This window comes from Papio anubis, chromosome 1 (genome assembly GCF_008728515.1).
Source record: "Papio anubis isolate 15944 chromosome 1, Panubis1.0, whole genome shotgun sequence".
NCBI lineage: Eukaryota > Metazoa > Chordata > Mammalia > Primates > Cercopithecidae > Papio > Papio anubis.
The window spans coordinates 13,308,991-13,329,797 of NC_044976.1; the positions used below are offsets into that span (position 1 = coordinate 13,308,991).

General features: G+C 51.8%; 1 protein-coding gene and 1 long non-coding RNA gene across 5 annotated transcripts in view; one reads left to right on the forward strand and one right to left on the reverse strand.

Moving 5' to 3' along the window:
* Nucleotides 1–20,807, forward strand: part of KAZN (kazrin, periplakin interacting protein) — a 1,237,957-nt gene that overhangs the window by 1,027,238 nt on the left and 189,912 nt on the right. Inside the window, exon 1 of one of the 4 annotated variants that reach the window (XM_009198556.2) lies at nt 18,449–18,887. The exons of 2 other annotated variants lie outside the window; for them this stretch is intronic. In XM_009198556.2, coding sequence (XP_009196820.1) covers nt 18,680–18,887 — 208 coding nt within the window. In that variant the 5' untranslated portion in view covers nt 18,449–18,679. Of the gene's footprint in view, nt 1–18,448; nt 18,888–20,807 lie in introns of those variants that run through there. One more of the 4 variants, XM_009198506.3, reaches the window with a different exon arrangement.
* LOC116276397 lies at nt 808–18,236 on the reverse strand. Its single transcript, XR_004185908.1, has 3 exons — nt 18,077–18,236; nt 5,559–5,708; nt 808–1,075 (listed from the first exon to the last, which is right to left on the reverse strand). It is a non-coding gene; the product is annotated as an uncharacterized LOC116276397 (long non-coding RNA).

Below are 20,807 nucleotides of genomic sequence, written 5' to 3' on the forward strand. Positions count from 1 at the left end.
ACTGCAACCTCTGCCTCCTGGGTTCAAGCGATTCTCCCGCCTCAGTCTCCTGAGTAGCTGGGACTACAGGCACATGCCACATGCTCGGCTAATGTTTTGTATTTTTAGTAGAGATGGGGTTTCACCGTAATGGCCACACTGGTCTCAAACTCCTGGCCTCAAGTGATCTGCCCACCTCTGCTGCCAAAGTGCTGGAATAACAGGCGTGACCCACTGTGCCCGGGCAGGAAATGCCCTTGGGGTGGAGAAACTCCTGCTGACTTGTCTTGTTGCCACCTGCAAATGGGATGCAGTCACAAAGGCCTACACTGGCCAAAGGTCCCCCAGGCCTGCATCTGGCACATCCTCCCGAGGTCTAGGAGGCCAAACAGTAATGAGGATGAACCAAATACTTCATGCAAATAGTTCAGTAAAAATAATACAGCACAGGCCGGACGCGGTGTAATCACAGTACTTTGGGAGGCTGAGAAGGGCGGATCACAAGGTCAGGAGATCGAGACTATCCTGGCCAACATGATGAAACCCCGTCTCTACTAAAAATACAAAAATTAGCTGGGTGTGTTGGCGCACAACTGTAATCCCAGCTACTCAGGAAACTGAGGCAGGAGAATCACTTGAACCCGGGAGGCGGAGGTTGCAGTGAGCCGAGATCGCGCCACTGCACTCCAACCTGGCCACAGATCGAGATTCCATCTCAAAAAATATATAATAATAGTAATAATAATAATAATACAGCACATGGATCCAGCTTGTGAACTCCCTACCGGAGCTTGGATGTGAATAGCGAACAATTTCACGGTTCACGTGATTGCCCTCAAAGTATGCTAGGTGTTTTCGTTCTCGCCCTCTCTTACCTGAACAGGGTGACCTTTCTAAAAATCACGTAGAGTTGCTTAAATGAATGTTAAAACTCATTCTCATTCCTTGACTTGGTGGCGAGGGTGGGACAGGAGCTTGCTGGGTCTTGAGGGGAAGTTGGCCTGGGAATCGAGCTGAGGTGTGGCTGTGACTTGGGGACGCAGCCTCATGCGAAGCGGAAGTCCAGAGTTCACTGTAAAGTTTGTCATTTTACTTTCTGTCCCATAAAAAGAAAATGTGTAAATGGGGCACGTCGATATTTTTTCAATATCATAAAACATGTAAAGGGAATTTTTTAGAAAGGTACAAATGATGTGTTGAAATAAGCAAGTTAGTTTCAGGATTAAAAAAAAACATTGTTTCACCATCTTATGCATGGTCCCATATTTTTCTAGAGATCAAGCTGGCCATCCTAGATACTTATCATTGAGGGGAGGCAGAAAAAAAAAAAAACCACCCCCAGGCTACACAGAAGATGTGGGTCAAATGATTCAATTTGTCAGGCCCTCTGATGAATTCTGCTGGGTCCATACCCCCTCCCCGCCTTGTTCCCTAGGGCTGAGATTTACAAATGCTGAGATGAGAACAAAGAAGCTTTTGCCCTGGAGGAGTCTTTTGTCCCTGGGGGAAGAATGACCCCCAGGACGTGTCCTCTGACCTTGCTACTCAGAGCATCGTGGCACATATTCAAGAGTGGACCGAGACCAGCAGCATCAGCAACTCCTGGGAGTTTACTAGAAGTGCAGAATCAGGCCAGGTGCAGTGGCTCATGCCTGTAATCCCAGCACTTTGGGAGGCCGAGGCTGGTGGATCACTTGAGGTCAGGAGTTCGAGACCAGCCTATGCAACACGGTGAAACCCTGTCTCTACCAAAAAATACCAAAACAATTAGCTGGGCATGGTGGTGCACACTTGTAGTCCCAGCTACTCAGGAGACTGCGGTGGGAAGATGGCTTGAACCCAGGAGATGGAGGTTGCGGTGAGCTGAGATCGTGCCACTGCGCTCCAACCTGGGCAACAGAGTGAGACCCTGTCTCAAAAAAAAAAAAAAAAAAAAAATGCAGAATCTCAGACCCCACCCCAGACCTCAGGCATCAGAATCTGCATTTTAATAAGATCTCCGGAAGATGAATGTGTTCAGCAGAGCTTGAGACGCCTTATGAGATGATGCCCAAAGACCCTTGGGTGCCTAAGAGGGCCCATTGAGTTTGCAAAAAGCTCAGGGTACAAAGACAAGGGCATGATGACTCTGCCCGGGCATGTCCTGAGCTGCTTCTGGAAAGAAGTGTCCTCTGAGCTGGGTTAGAAGGAAAAGAAAGAAGGGTTTCATGGAGATGGAAAGGAGAATATTCCCGGCAAGGGGGTGGACAGAGTAAGGAAAATCATGCAGCTGTTGAAGAGCATGATGGGTGATGGCAATTGGGGTCTCGGGAAAGGCAAGTGGGAGGTGGATCCCTGCTCAGCTGTCTCTCACCCCAGTGGAAGGGCACCCCTCCTCCATCCCTTCTCTTCCCAGAGCCCATGTGCCCACGAGGGAAAATCCCTGGCTCCCTGTTTCATTAGTGCCATGAGTTGGACTTTGCTATGCCAACCCAGACTGAGGCTTCATGAGATAGGTCATAGCTTCTGAGCACTGACTCTATGCCAGCATCATGCTGGGCACTTCACCTACTTTCCTTTGTTTATTCTTGAGGACAACCCTAGAGCTGGTTCTAGAGAGGCTGGAGAGCGGAGCCATCAAAAACATGTAGGGTCGGCAGCATGGTGGCTCACACCTGTAATGCCAGCACTTTGGGAGGCTGAGGCAGGAGGATCGTTTGAGGCCAGGAGTTCAAGACCAGCCTGGCCAACATAACAAGACCCCTATCTGTACAAAAAATAAAAATAAGAAAAATTGGCTGGGCACAGTGGCTCACACCTGTAATCCCAGCACTTTGGCAGGCTGAGGCAGGTGGATCATTTGAGATCAGGAGCTCAAGATGAGCTTGGCCAACATGGTGAAACCTCATCTCTACTAAAAATACAGAAATTAACTGGGCAGTAGTGGCATGAGCCTGTAATCCCAGCTCCTCAGGAGGCTGAGGCAGGAGAATCGCTTGAGCCTGGAAGGCAGAGGTTGTGGTGAGCCGAGATCACACCACTGCACTCCAGTCTGAGTGGCAGAGTGAAACCCTGTTTCAAAAACAAAAAGAAAGAAAGAAAAAGAAAAATTACCTGGGTGTAGAGGCATGTGACTGTAGTCCCAGCTACTCAGGAGGCTGAGGTGGGAGGATTGCTTGAGGCTGGGAGGTTGAGGCTGCGGTGAACCCTATTCATGCCACTCCTCTCCGGTCTGGGTGACAGAGGCCAGACCCTGACTCAAAAAGAGCATGTGGGTCCGGGCGTGGTGGCTCACGCCTGTAATCCCAGCGCTTTGAGAGGTTGGTTCAAGACCACCCTGGTCAACATGGTGAAACCCCGTCTCTACTAAATATACAAAAATTAGTCGGGCGTGGTGGCAGGCGTAATCCCAGCTACTTGGGAGGCTGAGACAGGAGAATCGCTTGAGCCCAGGAGGCAGAGGTTGCAGTGAGCCGAGATCGCACCACTGTACTCCGGCCTGGGCGACAAGAGCAAGACTCCGTCTCGAAAAAAAAAAAAAAAAAAAAAAAGCATGTGGACATGTGGACTGGAGCCAGACCACCTGTTCCAGATACCGTCACCATCTCAACAGCAGTGTCCTCGGGAACGTTAAAAGGGATTTTCCTACCCATATCCTGAAGTTTCCTCTTCCATAAAAAGGACATAAAACAGTAACAGTACATACTTTCATAGAGTTGCAGTGATGATTAAATAGATCCCATAGAGTTTGGCGGCACATGGTAAGCGCTGTACGTGACAGTTGTTATTATTCTTATGGATCCCCATTGAACAGATGGGGAAAGTGAGGCTCTGAGCATTTAAGTGCCTTCTTCAAGCTCACACAGTTAATTGTACTCTACTGTCTTGGCAGTGATTCCCCATGGCCTCTGCCCCCTTTCTCCCACTTAGCCTTTCTTGGAGACCCCTTAAAGTGTGCCGTAATCTCCGCCTCCGATATCAGGCCCCTCTGCCTCCCACCAATTTCCTCTCACCTAACTCATAACATCTCGTCTTGGCTGTGTGCCTGAGTCTGTGACTGCCTCCAGAGTTAGGCCGTTTCCTCTGCCCACAGTGCCCACCTGCCCATCTCTGCTGAAGATTGCATCTTTCTTGTTTTTTTTCTTTTTTTTTTGAGACGGAGTCTCTCTCTGCCGCCCAAGCTGGGGGTGCAGTGGCACGATCTAAGCTCCACCTCCCAGGTTCACGCCATTCTCCTGCCTCAGCCTCTGAAGTAGCTGGGACTACCGGCGCCTGCCACCACTCCCAGCTAATTTTTTTTTTTTTTTTTTTTTTTAAGTAGAGATGGGGTTTCACCATGTTAGCCAGGATAGTCTCAATCTCCTGACCTCGTGATCCGCCCGCCTCGGCCTCCTAAAGTGCTGGGATTACAGGTGTGAACCACCGCACCTAGCCTAGATTGCATCTTTCAAAGCCAGGGCCAAATAACACTCTTGCCCCAGAGACCCTGCAGTGCACCCCAGAGTGCCCCCTTCTTCAACTGGCCACCTCCAGAGCACCCGGAGAGCCAGGGCCATGTTGTGGACAGCATGACTTTCTCCCGTCCTTCCAGCCACAGTGTTTTGTATGCAGTTGGTGCTATGAAAGCATGATGGCCACGCTTGGTGCTTACACCTGTTTAACCAGCACTTTGGGAAGCTGAGGCAGGCGGATCAGCTGAGCTCAGGAGTTTAGGAGTTCGAGATCCACCTGGGCAACACGGCGAAACCCCATCTCTACTAAAAGTACAAAAGTTAGCTGGGCACGGTGGCATGTGCTTGTAGTCCCAGCTACTCTGGAGGCTGAGACAAGAGAATCACTTGAGTCTGGGAGGCGGAGGTTGCAGTGAGCCAAGACACATTGCACTTACCACTTGGGCAACAGAGTAAGACCTTGTCTCAAATAAATAAATAAATAATGAATGAATGAATGCCTGGCCCTGCCCTAATTACGACCAATTAGCCCCTGGCTCTCCAGAAGGCTCTGGGATGTCTGTGGCCTGTGGATCTCCTGACTGGCTGCTCTTCTCCCTCCTAACATTCATTCCTGCCCTTTAGCCACAAGTGGCTGTCATGAGGTCTGTTTTCCCAGGAGTGCAAGTGAGCGCTCCATGTCCATCACAATGACAGAAAAGGACTTGATGTGCAGGGCTGGACCTTCCCCGATGTGGGTGCCCCACCGGCCCCTCCGTCTCAAGATCCCTGGCCTGGGGCTCTTGGTGTCTCTTGATTCAGCTCAGGGTTTCTCACCCTCAACATTGCTGACACTCGGCACCAGATAATTCTTTGCTGTAGGAGGTCATTCTACGCACCCACTAGAAGCCAGGAGCACTCCTCACCACCCCAGTGTGACCAACAAAATGTCTCCAGATATGCCAAATGTTTCCCAGGCGTGGGGGGCAAAATTGTCCCCTGGTTGCAAACCACCACTATCTGGAGTTTTGCCCAGGATAACCAGGAAGAGAGGAACTATGGCTGCAGCACAGAGATACTGCAGAGGAGGGCTCAAAATCCCCAAACCTACATACAAGAGGTCCCAGAAACAGTGAAGATGGCTGGCATGCTGAGCAAGAGGGGGCTTACCTAGCTCCTGCCAGTCATGGCCAGGAAGTAACTGTGGTCCAGCTTTTGGCAGATTCCAAGGCTTTCAAGAAAAGTCAGGAATCCTATCTTTTAAGTGAAATCTTCTGATTCTTAAATGGTGGCCACTAATGTGAATCGTTTAAAAAGACACTGTGGGAAAAACAAAATGTGTCTGTGAGCCAAATGTGGGCTGCTGGCTGCTAGTTCTGCAACCTTTCCTACAGACCACGCTTCCATCCCGGAGGCTTGGGCAGCTCACACCACTCCTGAGCCCACACGGTGCAGCGGTTTGAACCTTAGGCACCGTGAACAAGGTCCATGCCAGGCCTCTGAACCAGACAGGCTCTGCCCACGTTGGCCACTTCAAGTCCCTTCTGAGGTCCAATGCCAAGAAGTGAAAGGTTCTAAATTCCGAGGGAGAGAGAATAGAGGAAGCACCCCAGGACAGAGGCCGGGAAGCCTGAACCCTTGCCCAGCTCTGTACTGATTTGCTGTGGGCCTAAGAAACATGTTCCCTCTGTAGGCTTCAGTTTCTCCCTCTGTTGAATGTTTGTAGGATGATGAAAGAGAAGCGAGATTGAATTCCTGCTCTCTATGTCCCTGGGACTTGAACGAGCACTTCCTGTTGGCAGTGCAGAGCCCCAGCTAGCTTGCCCAGTGCCCAGGGGGCATCCTTGTCCTTAGACTGACCTGGGCGGGGAAACGCTGGCTCCACCTCCCATCTCTGGCATCCTGCATTTCTGAGTGGGGAGTTTGGGTGGTCCTTGATGGACTCTTCCTCTGTGCACTGAGGTCATTAGGTGCCGGAAGCTGCTTCAGGCCTGGAACCCACACCCTGTCACTAGGAGGGCCCACAGCCTTGGCCCCTGCTGGCACTGATGGTGCAGCTCTGGAACGGTTCCCTAGCTAGGAGGTGCCCGGGGCCACAGGATGGCTCAGTGGGCAAGCCTGTACCTGGCTGGTCTGGAATCCCTAGGACAGTTTCCCAGTGGGCTCTGCAGCTGGGAGGAGCCTTGCTGGAGCTGATAGGAGTAGAGGGGGTCTGGAAGATTGTTCTATCCAAGACCCTAATTTATACACGGGAAAACTGAAGCTATGAAAGGGAAAAGCCTTGGCCAGGCACGGTGGCTCATACCTGTAATCTAGCACTTTGGGAGGCTGAGGCAGGAGAATCACTTGAACCCAGGAGGCGGAGATTGCAGTGATCACACCACTGCCCCCCCGCGGGGGAAGAAGGGGACTCCACCACCCAAAAAAAAAAAAAAAAAAAAAAAAAGTCTTCCCAGGGCCACCCAGTCAACAGGTCAACAGAATAAGCATCCACATCTTGTGGCTCCCTGTCTAGTTTTCCTTCTAATCTGCCACATTGGGGTCTCCCAGGAGTGGGCAGTGGTGAGATGTAACAGACAGAAAGATGGACTGACCCAGGACATTGCCTTTCACTAATTGTGCCTGGAGCAGCCAGGCAGGTCATGTACCTCGGTGAGGTAGCCAGAGGTAAGACGGTAGGGAGCGGAGGGAACCTACCACAGTGGGGGATGAGAGGATACGCTGTCACCATGCGGGATGGAATGGGGGTTTGATAATACCTCCTTCCCACCTCAGCCTCCCGAGTAGCTGAAATTACAGGTGCACGCCACCATGCCCAGCTAATTTTCATATTTTTTGTAGAGACACAGGGTTTCACCATGTTGCCCAGGCTGGTCTCCAACTCCTGGGCTCAGGCAATCCTCCTGCCTTGGCCTCCCAAAGTGCTGGGATTGTAGATGTGAACCACCATGCCCAGCCTAATTTTTTCAAAAAGGCCAGGTGAAAACTACAAATCTGAAGCTTTTGGTGTAAGTTATCCTCATGTTAAAATGTTGGCATCCAGTTAAAAAAATTTTTTTTTTACTAGAGTACTAAAAAAAGAAACCACATTCACAAGCCAGATGCGGCTCCAAGGGCCACCAGAATGCAAGTCCTGCTTCCCTCTTTTACCCTCGGTTTACTCCGTTTTAAAATGGGTATAAGAACAATGCCCTTCTCTCATAGGGCAAGTGGGAGATGAAACGAGCCAATGCCAGTCATACTGACTGGCCCACAGTAAATGGTAGCTATTGTTCTTTACTAAGACCCGAGACACTTGGCAAGATGGGGAGGGGCTGGAGTGATGGAAGGAGCTTGTTAAGGTTGGCACAGGCAACTGGGAGGCCTTGAGCGAGACTTGAGAATATTTAGGAGTGTGTGCTTGCGGTGTGCCTGGCACTGTGGGCAGAGAGCAAGTTTAAACCCCTACCCATGCCTTGTGTTTCAGGGGGAGTTGGGATTAGGCCCACCCAGTGGTTCTTGGGGCTGTACTTTACTCCTGGATTCCCTGAGTACCCCTCCAGTGGGCCCCTGATCCGGGAGAAACATTCCACTCCCAAAGGTCAAGTCTTTAAAAACAAGAAGAAGGCAGCGCCTTTCACATTTATCCAAACACATTGTTGCTTGTTTGTTTAATGAGAAACTTCAGGGGGAAGACGGCAGTCCTTCCTACGTATCTGTTCAACAAATCTGCCTCCCGAAACCCACTCCAAAGATACTTAAATAACAGTCCTGGGAAAAGAAGAATTTAGAACCAATTCTAATGAGTCCCATTGGGACGAGGGGCTGTTCCAGATTTCCGCCCTGAGAACCCAGAGACCAGGGCCTAAGGTGACTCTCTGATGTCCAGAGTACAGAGCTCTCTGCCTTACTCTCTGGGCTTGGCCCATGCTGGGGTCACGGAGGGCAAGGTAAGGCCCGTTCCCAACCTTGCTGGGCGTCCTTGTAGCCACCAAAGTCCCGCATCTGCCTGTGTAGTGGTGATGGGGGCCCTGTGTGCTCTGCCTTGAGTTGGAGAAGCCAGGAGTTGCTCTGGCTGACGTGCCTGAGTTCTGGTGGGCGGGTAGACAGGCGGGCAAAGCCCGTAATTATGGGGAAAGCAGCCGCGGGCGTGTGCGGACAGGCCTCCTGGAGCCCAGGCGAGTGGCCTCCTGACAAGGGAGGGCCTCTGCATTTGGACTCTGGGTGCAGAAAACCGTCAGGATGGAGGAGGGGATGTTATGTAATCCCGACGCCACCGCCACTGAAAATGCGACCTTGCCACGCTCCACTGCCTCCTCCCCACTCAGAGGGCATGAAGACCTAGCAGGCCTTCTGGGCAGGGCAGTGGCCCTCAGCTGTCACAGCAACAGGGTCACCTGGAGGGCTGTGGAAACAGACAGTTAGGGCTCGCCTCCTGGGTTTCTAATTCAGGAGGTCTGGGGTAGGGCCAAGAATTTGCATTTCTCTTCTATGCTCAGGAGAGATGCTGCTGCAGCTGATCGGGGCCACACTTTGAGAACCGCTGCTCTAGGGCTTACCTGAGTGAGTCCCCCTGGCCTTGATTTGCTATAACCCCGCTGGGCAAGTGTCTGCCTCTCTGGGCTTGACTTTTCTCACCCACCAACAGAGAAAAGCCAGTTTTGTCTTTGAACATCTAAACCCCCTTGGTGTTGGGATGCCTAATTACTATTTGCAGGTAGCACAGAGATCTTCCCATGAAAGGCCCAGGCACGACTACACAGGGGTTCTTACTCTATTGTTCCAACTTCCTTGCAGCCACTGTGGGAGATGAGTTTCTCTAGGAGAGATGGGCACTTTAAGCCTTAAAGGGATAGGCCAGGCCAGCATCCTTGGACCTCATCGCTGACCCAGCAATCATCTGGAAGCAGTTCCCTAGCCTGCTCTTTGGGATCATTTTGTTGCCTTCGAGAATGGGTGGCAGGGGCTCCATCACAGTCCCATTGATAATGGCATAATGGTTAAGAGAACAGGTTCTGGAGCCAGAACTTTCTAAGTTTGAATCCTAGCTCCACCTTATACTAGCTGTGTGACCTGGAGCAACCTGCTTAACCTCTCTGAACCTTGGATCCCTCATTGATAAAATGAGGATAGGAATAGCACTTACATAGTAATTGTACTTATATAGTACTTCTGGGGATGAAAATGAGCTAATATGTGTAAAATGCTCTGTCTGCTATTAATAGATGAGCTAATATGTGTAAAATGCTCTATCTACTATTAATAGCTCTTAACAATAATGATTAGGTATCTGTGCATTGATTAATTAAATGATAGCTTTTAAGTAAGGAGTCTCTAGCAGAGTGCCTGGCATAGAGGTGGCAATGCTCAGTAAACAGTAACTGTTATTCTTTTCTTGGGCCCCTCGCTGGCCCCTGGCCCTCTGTGTCTCTCAAATCATACAAAGGAAATGGAGACACAAGGTCTGAAAATTGTGGTGAACGTAGTATCACGATTCCCAGAGCCAAGGGTCCCAGTTGCGGAAGAAATTCCGCTAGTAGCCACCGGAGGCAGCAGAGGACACATCCTGCCCAGCAGCGCTGCTGAGGGTTCCCTGAGTCCCCCTTCTTTATGAAGAATGAAGAGGTGATTTTCCCCCCTGCCTACAGGCATGCATTCTCCATAACCCCTGATGTGGAAGGCAGTTCCGCAGAGAACACCCCTCAATTCTGAGAGTTAGACTCCCAACGCTGCCTTTTCCAGCCACATCACCTTGGATAAGTCCTTTTGTCTCCCTAAACCTCTGTTTTCTCATCTGGACCCTGGGGATAGGGTGGCTTGGCGGGTTGAATGAGCTGGAAAGCACAGTCCCTGGACTGATGTCAGTGCGCAGTAAATGACACCTATTGCCAACGCAGCATCATGGCTATGAGTATGGACCCTGCAGCCAGACTACATGGGCTTTAGTCCTGCTTCCGTCACTTACTGGCTGTGTGACTCTGGATAAGTGACTTGACCTCTCTGTGTCCATTTCCTTATCTGTAAAGTGGGGATGATAATAATAGTACACTTACCTCTCTGGGTTGTGGGGAGGATTAAATTAATATGTAAAATTCTTAGAACACTGCCTGGCACATAGTAAGTGCTATGTAAATGTTTGTCATTGTTATTATTTGTAGTATTTTCACTGTTGTTCTTTTTTTTTTTTTTTTCCAGCATCTCGCTTTGTCATCCAGGCTGAAATGCAGTGGCATGATCTGGGTGCACTGCAGCCTCACCTCTACCTCCCAGTTTCAAGCGATTCTCCTACCTCAGCCTCCTGAGTAGCTGGGATTACAGGTGTGCGCCACCACACCGAACTCATTTTTGTATTTTTAGTAGAGACCAGGTTTCACCATGTTGGCCAGGCTGATCTTGAACTCCTGACCTCAGGTGATCTGCCCGCCTTGGCCTCCCAAACTGCTGGGATTACAGGTGTGAGCCACTACACCCAGTCTATTCTTTTTATTCTGAATAAGCTACAACATTTTAACTTTCTGCAGCAACTTTCCTACTTGAAGTGAACTCTTCAAAAAGGGGCTTAGAAAAGGCGAGATGTGGCCTCTGGATAAGGCAGGACTGTATTCTTTTATTACAATTAAGAATCGAACTTGGGGCCCATTGTAGTGGCTCATACCTGTAATTCTAGTGCTTTGGGAGGCTGAAGTAGGAGGACCACTTGAGGCCAGGGGTTTGAGGCAGCCTGGGCAACAGAGTGAGACTCTATCTCCAGAAAAAAATAAAAATAAAAATTAACTGGGCATGGTGGTGGCATACCTGTGGTCCTAGGTACTCGGGAGACTGAGGCGGAAGGATTGCTTGAGCCCAGGAGTTTGAGGCTGCATTGGGCCATCATCATACCGCTGCATTCTAGGCTGGGTGACAGAGCAAGACCTTGTCTCAAAAAGATAATAATAATTAATTTGGGACTCTTGACAGTCCAACAGGCAGGGCATGAAGGCAGCCCCACCTGACACCTGGAACTCTGTGAAATTGCTTTAATGGCCTGTTCTGCCCGAGGACTAGGCTAAGCTCTGCCTCTAGGAGAAGGCCTTTGCAAGGCCCTAGAGGAGATCAGGATCTCTGCCAGGTCATTTGGGGACCTGGGAAAGCCATCAAAGGGTATCAGTGAGCCCATGACAGGCCCACAGAAGTCTCCAGCCTCGCCAGAACAGATGGCAGGATGGACCCCGAGTAAAATCCTCATCCCCGCCAAGGGCAAAGGTCTAAGTAGGTTTGGGGAAAAATCCGGCTCTAATCCTTCCTGATGCACCTGGGTCCTAGAGTTCTGCCGGGATGGCCGAGGGAAGAAGAGGAGATCAACACCATCCCTGCTAGTGGCCTCGGCAACAAAGGCGGCCCAGGGGCTGCCAAAGGGCTTCCAAGTCACTTTGGAGCCCCAGGAGTGGACTGAGATGGCAGTCTCCATAGAGAGAGCAGGGAGCGTGTCCCACTCAGAAGCCATGGGCGTGTCACTCCGGCCTCCTCTGGGAATGTTTCAGTAGCCCAATTTTTGAGGATTTACCCTATGCCCAGGCCCCGTGCAGAGCTTTATACGTGTGCCTCATCTCCTGAAGGCCCTTGCCACAACCCAACGAGTAGTGACCACAATCATTTTCATTTTATGGATAGAGAACCTGAGGATTCCAGGGATGAAATCATCTGTCACAATCACACGCTAGTGATTTGAGTCCTGGCCTCTCTGCTTCTAGAGACTGTGTTCCCAATCCCCTGGGTGGGCAGCTTCCAAGATGACCCCAGTGATCCTGCCTCCTGGTAGCCACCTCAGTTTGTCTTCTCTCCTAGATTGTGGGTGAGATCTAAATGTCTTCCTTCCTTCCTTTCTTTCTTTCTTTCTTTTTTTTTTTTTTGAGACGGATTCTCGCTCCGTCACCCAGGCTGGAGTGCAGTGGTACGATCTCAGCTCACCGCAACCTCTGCCTCCGGGGTTCAAGCAATTCTATTGCCTCAGCCTCCTGAGTAGCTGGCATTACAGGCATGTGCCACCACGCCCAGCTAATTTTTGTATTTTTAGTAGAGATGGGGTTTCACCATGTTGGCCAGGATGGTCTCAATCTCTTGACCTTGTGATCTGCCCGCCTCGGCCTCCCAAAGTGCTGGGATTAAAGGCGTGAGCCACCATGCCTGGCCAAGATCTAGATGCACTTCTAATGAACAGAATAGGGAGAAGAGGATGGGCTGTCCTGTCTGAGATTACGCTGCAAAGAGACTGTGGCTCCCATCTTTTCTTGCACACCTTCTCTTGCTCTTTCTTGGAGGCCTCTGTGGGAAACAAGCTGCCATTCTGTGAGGAGATCTCATAGCCAATGAGGAACTGAGGTTCTCAGTTCAATATCCTGGGAGGAATGGGGCCGGCGTGGTGGCTCACCCCTGTAACCCCAGCACTTTGGGAGGCTGAGGCGGGTGGATCACCTGAGGTCAGGAGTTCAAGACCAGCCAGACCAATATGGTGAAACCCTGTCTGTACTAAAAATACAAAAATTAGCCAGGTGTGGTAGCGTGCGCCTGTAGTCCCAGCTTCTCTGGAGGCTGAGACAGGAGAATTGCTCGAATTCGGGCAGCAGAGGTTGCAGTGAGCCGAGATTGCGCCACTGCACTCCAGCCTGGACGACAGAGCAATACTCCATCTCAAAAAAAAAAAAAAAAATCCTGGGAGGAACTGCGTCTTGCCACTAGCCTTGTAGGTGAGTTTGGTTTGGAAGCAGATTCCGCCTAGGTTAAGCCTCGAGTTGGCAGTAGCTCCCCCTGACACCTTGATTGCAGCCTGTAAGAGACCCTGAACCAGAAGACCCAGCTAAGCCACACCTGGATTCCTGACCCATAGAAACTATGAGATAATAAATCCCTACTGTTGAAAACCACTGAGTTTGGAGGTGATTTGTTATGCAGCAATAGGTATATACTTCTCATCACTACCAGCAACACATACGCAGAACATACCCACACAACCACCATGAGAAAGGATAAAAAAGAACGTGTCGACCGTAGTGGGCAGAGCTAGAAAAACCCTCCTCACACCTGCTAAGCCAGCCCTTTGAACCTCCAGAACACTTAGATGCAGAGACAGAAGGCACTTTTTTGTTGTTTGTTTTTGAGACGGTCTCACTCTGTTGGCCAGGCAGGAGTGCAGTGGTGTGATCTCCACTCACTGTAACCTCCGCCTCCCCGCAACCTCAGCCTCCCAGGTTCTAATGATTCTCCTGCCTCAGTCTCCCGAGTAGCTGGGATGAGAAGCGCATTCCACCACACCTGGCTCACTTTTGTATTTTTAGGAGAGACAGGGTTTCACCATGTTGGCCAGGCTGGTCTCGAACACCTGACCTCAGGCGATCCACCCACCTCAGCCTCCCAAAGTGCTGGGATTACAGGCGTGAGCCACCACGCCCAGCCCAAGGCACTTTTTCATGGTCACACACAGCAAGGGGCCCTGACATTGTGGCTGAGGTCTTCATACCCCCTGGAAAGTTTTGCCAGGAGTTACAAAACTATGGGGTGATACAAAACTCTGCATCTTCCTGGGAATCAAGAGTTACTGCTTTGTCTTAGCTAGAGGTATTTGGAGATAGTAACAAGTTGGCTGGAAGATCTCAGTAAAACATCTTCTACAAATAGAAACATAACAACATTTGGGTCAATGATGGATCGATCGCATATCTGATAGTGGTCCTTATTTATACATATAAATAAGATTATACTGTATTTTTACTGTACTTTTTCTGTTGAGATATGTTTAGATATATAAAAACTTACCATCGTGTTACAATTATCTACAATATTCAGTACAGTAACATGCTGTGCAGGAGCAATAGGTTATACTACATAGCCTAGGTGTGTAGTAGCTATCCTGTGTAGGTTTGGGTAAGTACTGTCTAGGATGTTTGTACAATGACAAAATTGCCTACCAATGCATTTCCCAGAACGCCATGCTGCCTTTGTCCCTGTCCCTATCATTAAGTGATGCATGACTCTTTTAAAATCATAGCCAAATGGAGGGGGGATGGGAAAGATTTCAGTGGGCTCAAATATTCAACTTTAAGCAGACACCAAACATAATAGGATCTCTTAATATCATGTTTCTGGGTTTTGTTCCTTAAGCCAAATTTATCTTGTCGTCTTCTCCAGTGAGCTAAAGGATGTTGCCCTGGGAATGAAGGGACACTGCGAATGGGACCTGAACTGACACCTATGTCTGCAGCCTCTCTTCTGTTTTTTTTTGGGTGGTGCCCTATCCAGCCTGAGGTCAGGGTCAGGGGGACCCTGTCTGGCCTCAGAGCCCGGAACCAGAGCAGCCTCCCCACACCCTGTCTGGACTGCCCCTTTCCCCTCTGAAGTCACACTGTGCCTCTGCTCTTTAACATGAGTTGCCGGGACGACTGGATGAGGACAGCTCCTGCTGTCTTTCCTGACCCCCAAATCCTCCCTTCCTGCTGCCCCACAGAGGCTGCACACAGTGTGCCCTGGAGCAGGACAGAGTGAGCCAAGTTGTATCCAGCCTCAATTCCCAGCATCCCCCAGGGGGCCTGGGAAGGTCTCCTGGGAGTAGAACTGGCTACTTAATGGGTAGGTCCCAGTGTTCAAAACTAAGAATTTCAAGGCAACAAGAGAGCATTCACCCAAGCTCCGGGCCCTTCTGAGCACGGGGCCCAGTGTGACCACACAGGTCACATGCCCAGAAGCTGGCTCTGCATAGGGGTCTCCTCTAAATCCCCTGGAGTTGTCATTTGTGCAGGACCTGCCCAAGCCACTCAGGGCAGAAAATGGGCTGGTTAGTCCTTGGCTCCAGGGTCTCCTGGTGCAGAACTGAGCAGAAACATCTCCTGGGCCCAGGGCATCCTCATAAATGAACCTCAAGGTGTGTTTAATGTACCTCCCCCCCCAAGACAGATGGGTTTCTGAGAGACTCCCGACTGCCACTGCGGCCACAGACTTGCCAGCTAGCAGAGTTGAGAGCAGGGAGAGTGAGGGGCTACAGCTGAGTAAGGGAGGCATGGGCAGCCTGGGATCCTCCAGAAAACTGGGGAAGGTGGATCCCACTGCCATCTGCAGGTCTGGGTCTGAGCGTGCAACACACACACACACACACATTCACACAGAGCCACGATCAAACTGCACTGAGTAAAAGTTGCAGAGGGAATTCCCCAGGGCTGTGGCCTTGAGAAGCAGCTTGGATGATTGAAAAGTAACTAGGACGTATGTGCACTTTGGAAGGTTGCAGAGGGGACAAGTGATGGTAGCAGTGAAATGGGCCCTGGTGGCCAATGGGCTACATAAAGACTTTTCGATACATTTACTTTCTTCTTCTTCCTCCATCTCCTCTTTCTTCCTTTCCTTCTTAAGTTTCAAAGAGTTGCTAATATTTCAAATTTAGATTTCACATAAAAATCCATATTCCTAGTAGCTCTAAACAAACAAAAAAAGGAGAACGTCTGATAACACTAAGCCTACATTCCTGCCTGACAACAATCGACAGCCTCCTCTACAGGGGCCGGTGGCCTCATTTGCCACAGTCCCCACCATCTTAATGTCTCTCTGACTGACACCAAATCCAAGTGACAGGAGCTACATACTCATACTTGTGCTGGATTTTGTTTGTTGGGTGGTTGCTGTTTGTTTGTTCTTTAAGATAGGGTCTCACTCTGTCGCCTAGCCTGGAGTGTGGTGACACAATCTCGGCTATCTGCAGCCTCCCCCTCCCAGGTTCAAGTGATTCTCCTGCCTCAGCCTCCCAAGTAGCTGGGATTACAGGCGTGCACCACCACTCCCGGCTAATTTTTGTATTTTTAGTAGAGATGGGGTTTCATCATATTGGCCAGGCTGGTCTTGAACTCTTGACCTCAAGTCATCCACCCTCCTTGGCCTCCCAAAGTGCTGGAATTCCAGGCGTGAGCCACTGCGCCCGGCCAAGTGCTATTTTTCTCTTGTCATGGAGTTAAGAGGAAAGCACATGTCTCTATCAAAAGTATAGTTCAGGTACTTCAAGAAATATGTGAAAGACTATGTTTCTTTGCGGAAGTGAAAAGTCTTCCTAAGTGTTTAATATGCCAAGAGTGTTTAAGTCAAAATAATACAACGTAAATGCCCTTATTTTTTGAAATACACCACACAGCCCATGCTCAACCCAGCTCACTCATTTATGTTCCCAGGCAGGTCCCTGAAGGTAACTCAGACAGTCCTGGACCAGATTCTCCAGGATGCAGGGGCTGGCAAGGACATTCCTAGCTTTTCTGCTCTCGGGGGCTCAGAGCGATCATTCTTTTGTTCTGCTCTGTCTGTTATCTCAGTAAAGGAGAGGAATTAGGGGATTCCCAGCATCTCTGGTCACTTGGTGTGGTGTCAGTTTCTTTCCTCCTGGAAAAGTGGTGTGCATACTTTTCTTCCACAGCTGGGAGCACCCGCACTTTGCATGCCACTCTGCCCTCCACTGGGCAATCAAAAGTGCACTTTGGGAGGCCGAGGTGGGCAGATCACGAGGTCAGGGGTTTGAGACCAGCCTGACCAACATGGTGAAACCCCGTCTCTGCTAAAAATATAAAAATTAGCCGGGCATGGTGGCGGGCACCTGTAATCCCAGCTACTCAGGAGGCTGAGGCAGGAGGATTGCTTAAACCCAGGAGGCGGAAGTTGCAGTGAGCCAAGATCACACCACTGCACTCCAGCCTGGGTAACAGAGCAAGACTCTGTCTCCAAAAAACAAACAAACAAACACAAACAAACAAACAAAAACAAACAAAAAAAACAGTGCCAGCTAGAGAGGGCAGGGGTTCTAAGGCAGCCTCCACAGCTGGGCCAGTTTCGGTCATTGGGAAGGTGAGGATGCGGGGGCAGGGAGAAGCTGGGAAGGCCATGATAGTTGGTGGCCAGGCCACTGTGGTTGCTGAGAGCCAGGGCTTCTAACCCACGGGCAGAAAACTGCTCCTAAAAGGTTCTGTAGACTTACGGGAAAGTAACTTGGTTCTCATAGCTTGTTGGAGAGCCATAGGCCAGTGACCTAGAAATTCGCACATCTCAGGCCTGGGCCCCTGGGAGCCTCAGGTTACAGAGCCAGGCCTGGGCAGGGTAGGGATGCCAGCATGCTGCCTACAAGGGGTGGCTGGGGGCTCCATGAGTGTGTGACTGACTGCTCACCTGGCTGTGTAGCCTCGGCTCCCGCGTGTCTACAACAGGGGGAAACTGGACCTGCCTCCTGGGGCTGTAAGGAGATAATTAGTCTTTCTGAAGAGCATCGTAATCCCCAGATCAAAGGGGGCTCAGAGCTGCACTCACTTCACAGGAGCACTGCCAGCCTGAACACCCACTTCAGCGGGTGGGTTCTGTTGTGCAGACCCTCCAAGGTGCCACTTCCTACAGGGTTTACCTGGCCTTGTCACCGTTCCCCCACCCACTCATGGGGTCCAGGCTCTGGCCTCCCCTGCCAATGGCTGCCATAGTTGGAGAGTTCATAGGTAGCACTGATAATGGGGAATTACTAATGCCTAACTCATAGATGGGGAAACTGAGGCTGGGGAATTGAGGTGAAGTCACAGGGCCTCCCACCAGATCTCAGCCCCCTCGCGATCTCCTCCACCAGACGCACTCAGCATTCCCCTCACTTAGAGGATGGCCGGTCACACGCAAAGATAAGCGAAGGAAAGATCCCGGGGCTGCTCCCCTCCCCGCCCACTCTTTCTGACCTCTCCTGGCCGGCGGTGAGGACCTCGGCTCTCGGCAAGGCTGCCACAGGGTGTGAGGAGAGGAGAGAGACACAGCAAAGTGGGGTGCCAGGCAGAGGCCAGAGGCTTTCAAAGACCGGGGCTCGAGTCCCCCCGGTGACATCGGTCATCGTTCTGACCCTCCGTGTCCCCGGGAATGACCGCGTCGGGGATGCACCGAGTGGCGGGGGCCAGGCGCACAATGGGGCGACGCGGCGGCGCTCCCCGGGCACTGGGGCCAGTCTGGGCGCCGCGGAGGGGCGGGGGCGGGGCGGGGGCGGGGCGGGGGCGGGGCGAGCCTCGGCCGTCGCCAGCCCGGAAGGAGCGGGAGGAGGAGCCGCGGGACTGGGAGTCGTTCCCACGTGAGAGGCTCCGCGGCCGAATTCCTCGCGTGCGGCAGCCGCTGACCGCCCGGCGTCCGGCCGGCCGGAGAGCCCTGGTCCGGCGAGCGCAGGCGGCCGGGCGGGAGGCGGGGGCGGCGCTCGGCTGCGCCCCGATGCGGCGGCGACCCCAGGGACTGTGAGCCCGGCGCGCGCCGTCGGAGCCCCTCGCGCCGCCGCGGGCAGCGCCCCCCGGGCACCCGGCATGCGAGCGGCCGACTCGGGCTCGTGGGAGCGCGTCCGCCAGCTCGCGGCGCAGGGCGAGCCGGCGCCTTCCTGCGGGGCGGGGGCCGGGCCCGCGCGGCCCCCGGGACTCGCAGCCTGCGAGCAGTGCGTGGACGCGGCGGGGCCCGGCGATCGGCCCCGCGCCGGGGCTCCCCGGGTCCGAGCGGATGGCGACTGCAGCCAGCCCGGTAGGTGCGCGCGGGGCGGGGCGGGCGGCGCGGACGCAGGCCCGGGAGCCGCCGGGGCCGGGCGCGCGAGGGCGCTCGGATCCGGGATCGGGAAGCCGCTGGCGGCAAAGTTCTCGCAGCGCGCGGAGCCCCGAGCCCTGGGCGGGTGCAGCGGGAGGCGCGCGGGACGCGGAGTGAGTTCCTCGGCGTGGGGACCGGGGCTCGGGGCTGCACCGGAGGACTAGGGCCGCGCTTGCCGGAGCCCGGCGATCCCGCGGCGCCTGGAGACCCAGCCCTGGGCTGGACCCCGCGTCTGCTGGGGGAAGCGTGGGAAAGGGGCCAGCCCTGCACGAAGTTGGTTCGGCCCCCTGGGACCGCACCTGTGAGCCATCTGGCGGCCCCCGCGGAGTGCAGAGGGGAACCCCCTTCACCGCAGCCCCTCGGAGGTGAAATTAATGCCTCGCATTTGCTAGGAGCGGAGAGGTTGCTGCGTTTCTCATACACTTGAACTCCGAGTAATGCAGAAAGAGAAATTGCAGAGGTGGAGACACAAATGCAGTGATCTAATTGCCTGTCGTTGGCTAATCCGCCCCAAGTGGAGAACAGCGTTTTACTGTTAAAGTGTTCCCAGTGGGTGTGCCCGTTCCATCCCACTCAGGCCTGTGCTGTCTCCCTTCCCCCTCCCCCTTCCCCCCAGGTTAGGGCATGGGGATGGGAGACAGGAACCCCTAAGTCCTCTTGACTGGAATAGGAAGAAACCTTAGAAGACGAAGGGCTTTTCTGAGAAGGGGCTGCCATCATCAGGTCCAAGTTCTGAATACTTTTTCCGGGAAAAACGGGAGGGGGAGGCACAACATAATTATTCCTTATTCATCGAACACCTATTGTGTTACAGTAATTCACATGCAACATATCCTTAAAATCTTATCACAACCCTGGGAGTGAGGCTGTGTTATCTACATGCAGATAAGAACAGAAAAGACCGGAGGTTAAGTGACTTGCCCAAGTTCCCAGAGTCCTAAATCATGGTGTTGGAATTCTCAGTTTTGTCCGTGGAAATCCAAAGTCTTAGCACCGTAGTACCTCTCCCAGGCAGCAAGCTCTCTAGCTGGGGAGCACACGGGCTTATTTCCCTAATAATCATCTCTTTCCTGTAAGAAAAAAGCCAAACGCAAGGCCCCCTATTCCTGTTTTTGCCTATGGTAGCCTCCCCAGGAGATGGAATGCCGCCTCTGGGTGTCAGGGCAGTCTTCTCTCCTGTGTTGGAGTTTGCCTTTTCCCACCTTCTCCTCAGTTACACATAGCAGAGTCCAAGACGGGTTGATGTAAAAAAAAACAGCATCGATGCGAAGAGGAAGCAAACGGGAGAGTTTGGCCAAGTTGCTTCATCTTTTTGAGACTCAATTTACCCATCTGTTCAGTGGAAATAATAGTACCAACGAAAGATTTGTCATTCCAAAGATGGTGTGTGTAAAACACCTTCCCTCTTAAATGCTTAATGCATGTTATGTCCTCAGCTCCTTCTGACATTACATGCTTGCTAGATGACCTGTCAGTGCTCCCACTGACTCAGTTTCCCATCAGATGGTGGCGCTCTCTGCTCCGTCTCCACCTTCATGAACTAAGTCAAGATGACTTTTGTCTTGTCTGTAAAATACTTAAGTGATCTGAGGCTGAGTGTTGTGTCAGTGGAAGTTGTTTTCATGTAAACATGTACAGGAGATGGCTAGGTGGAGATAGGGCTGTTTACTTTGTGTCTATATAGACTCCATTTGTGTGTTCATAATAATATCCTAATGACACTGTGTAGCCCAGGAATGCCTGTTTCCTAGGTCTAGGGGTGGTGGTTATTCCTGCAGCCCTTATGGTTTGTCCGTTTTAAAAGACAGCACATTGGAAATCTCTTTTCCCAGTTTACAGATGACATCACTGCCATGAAAC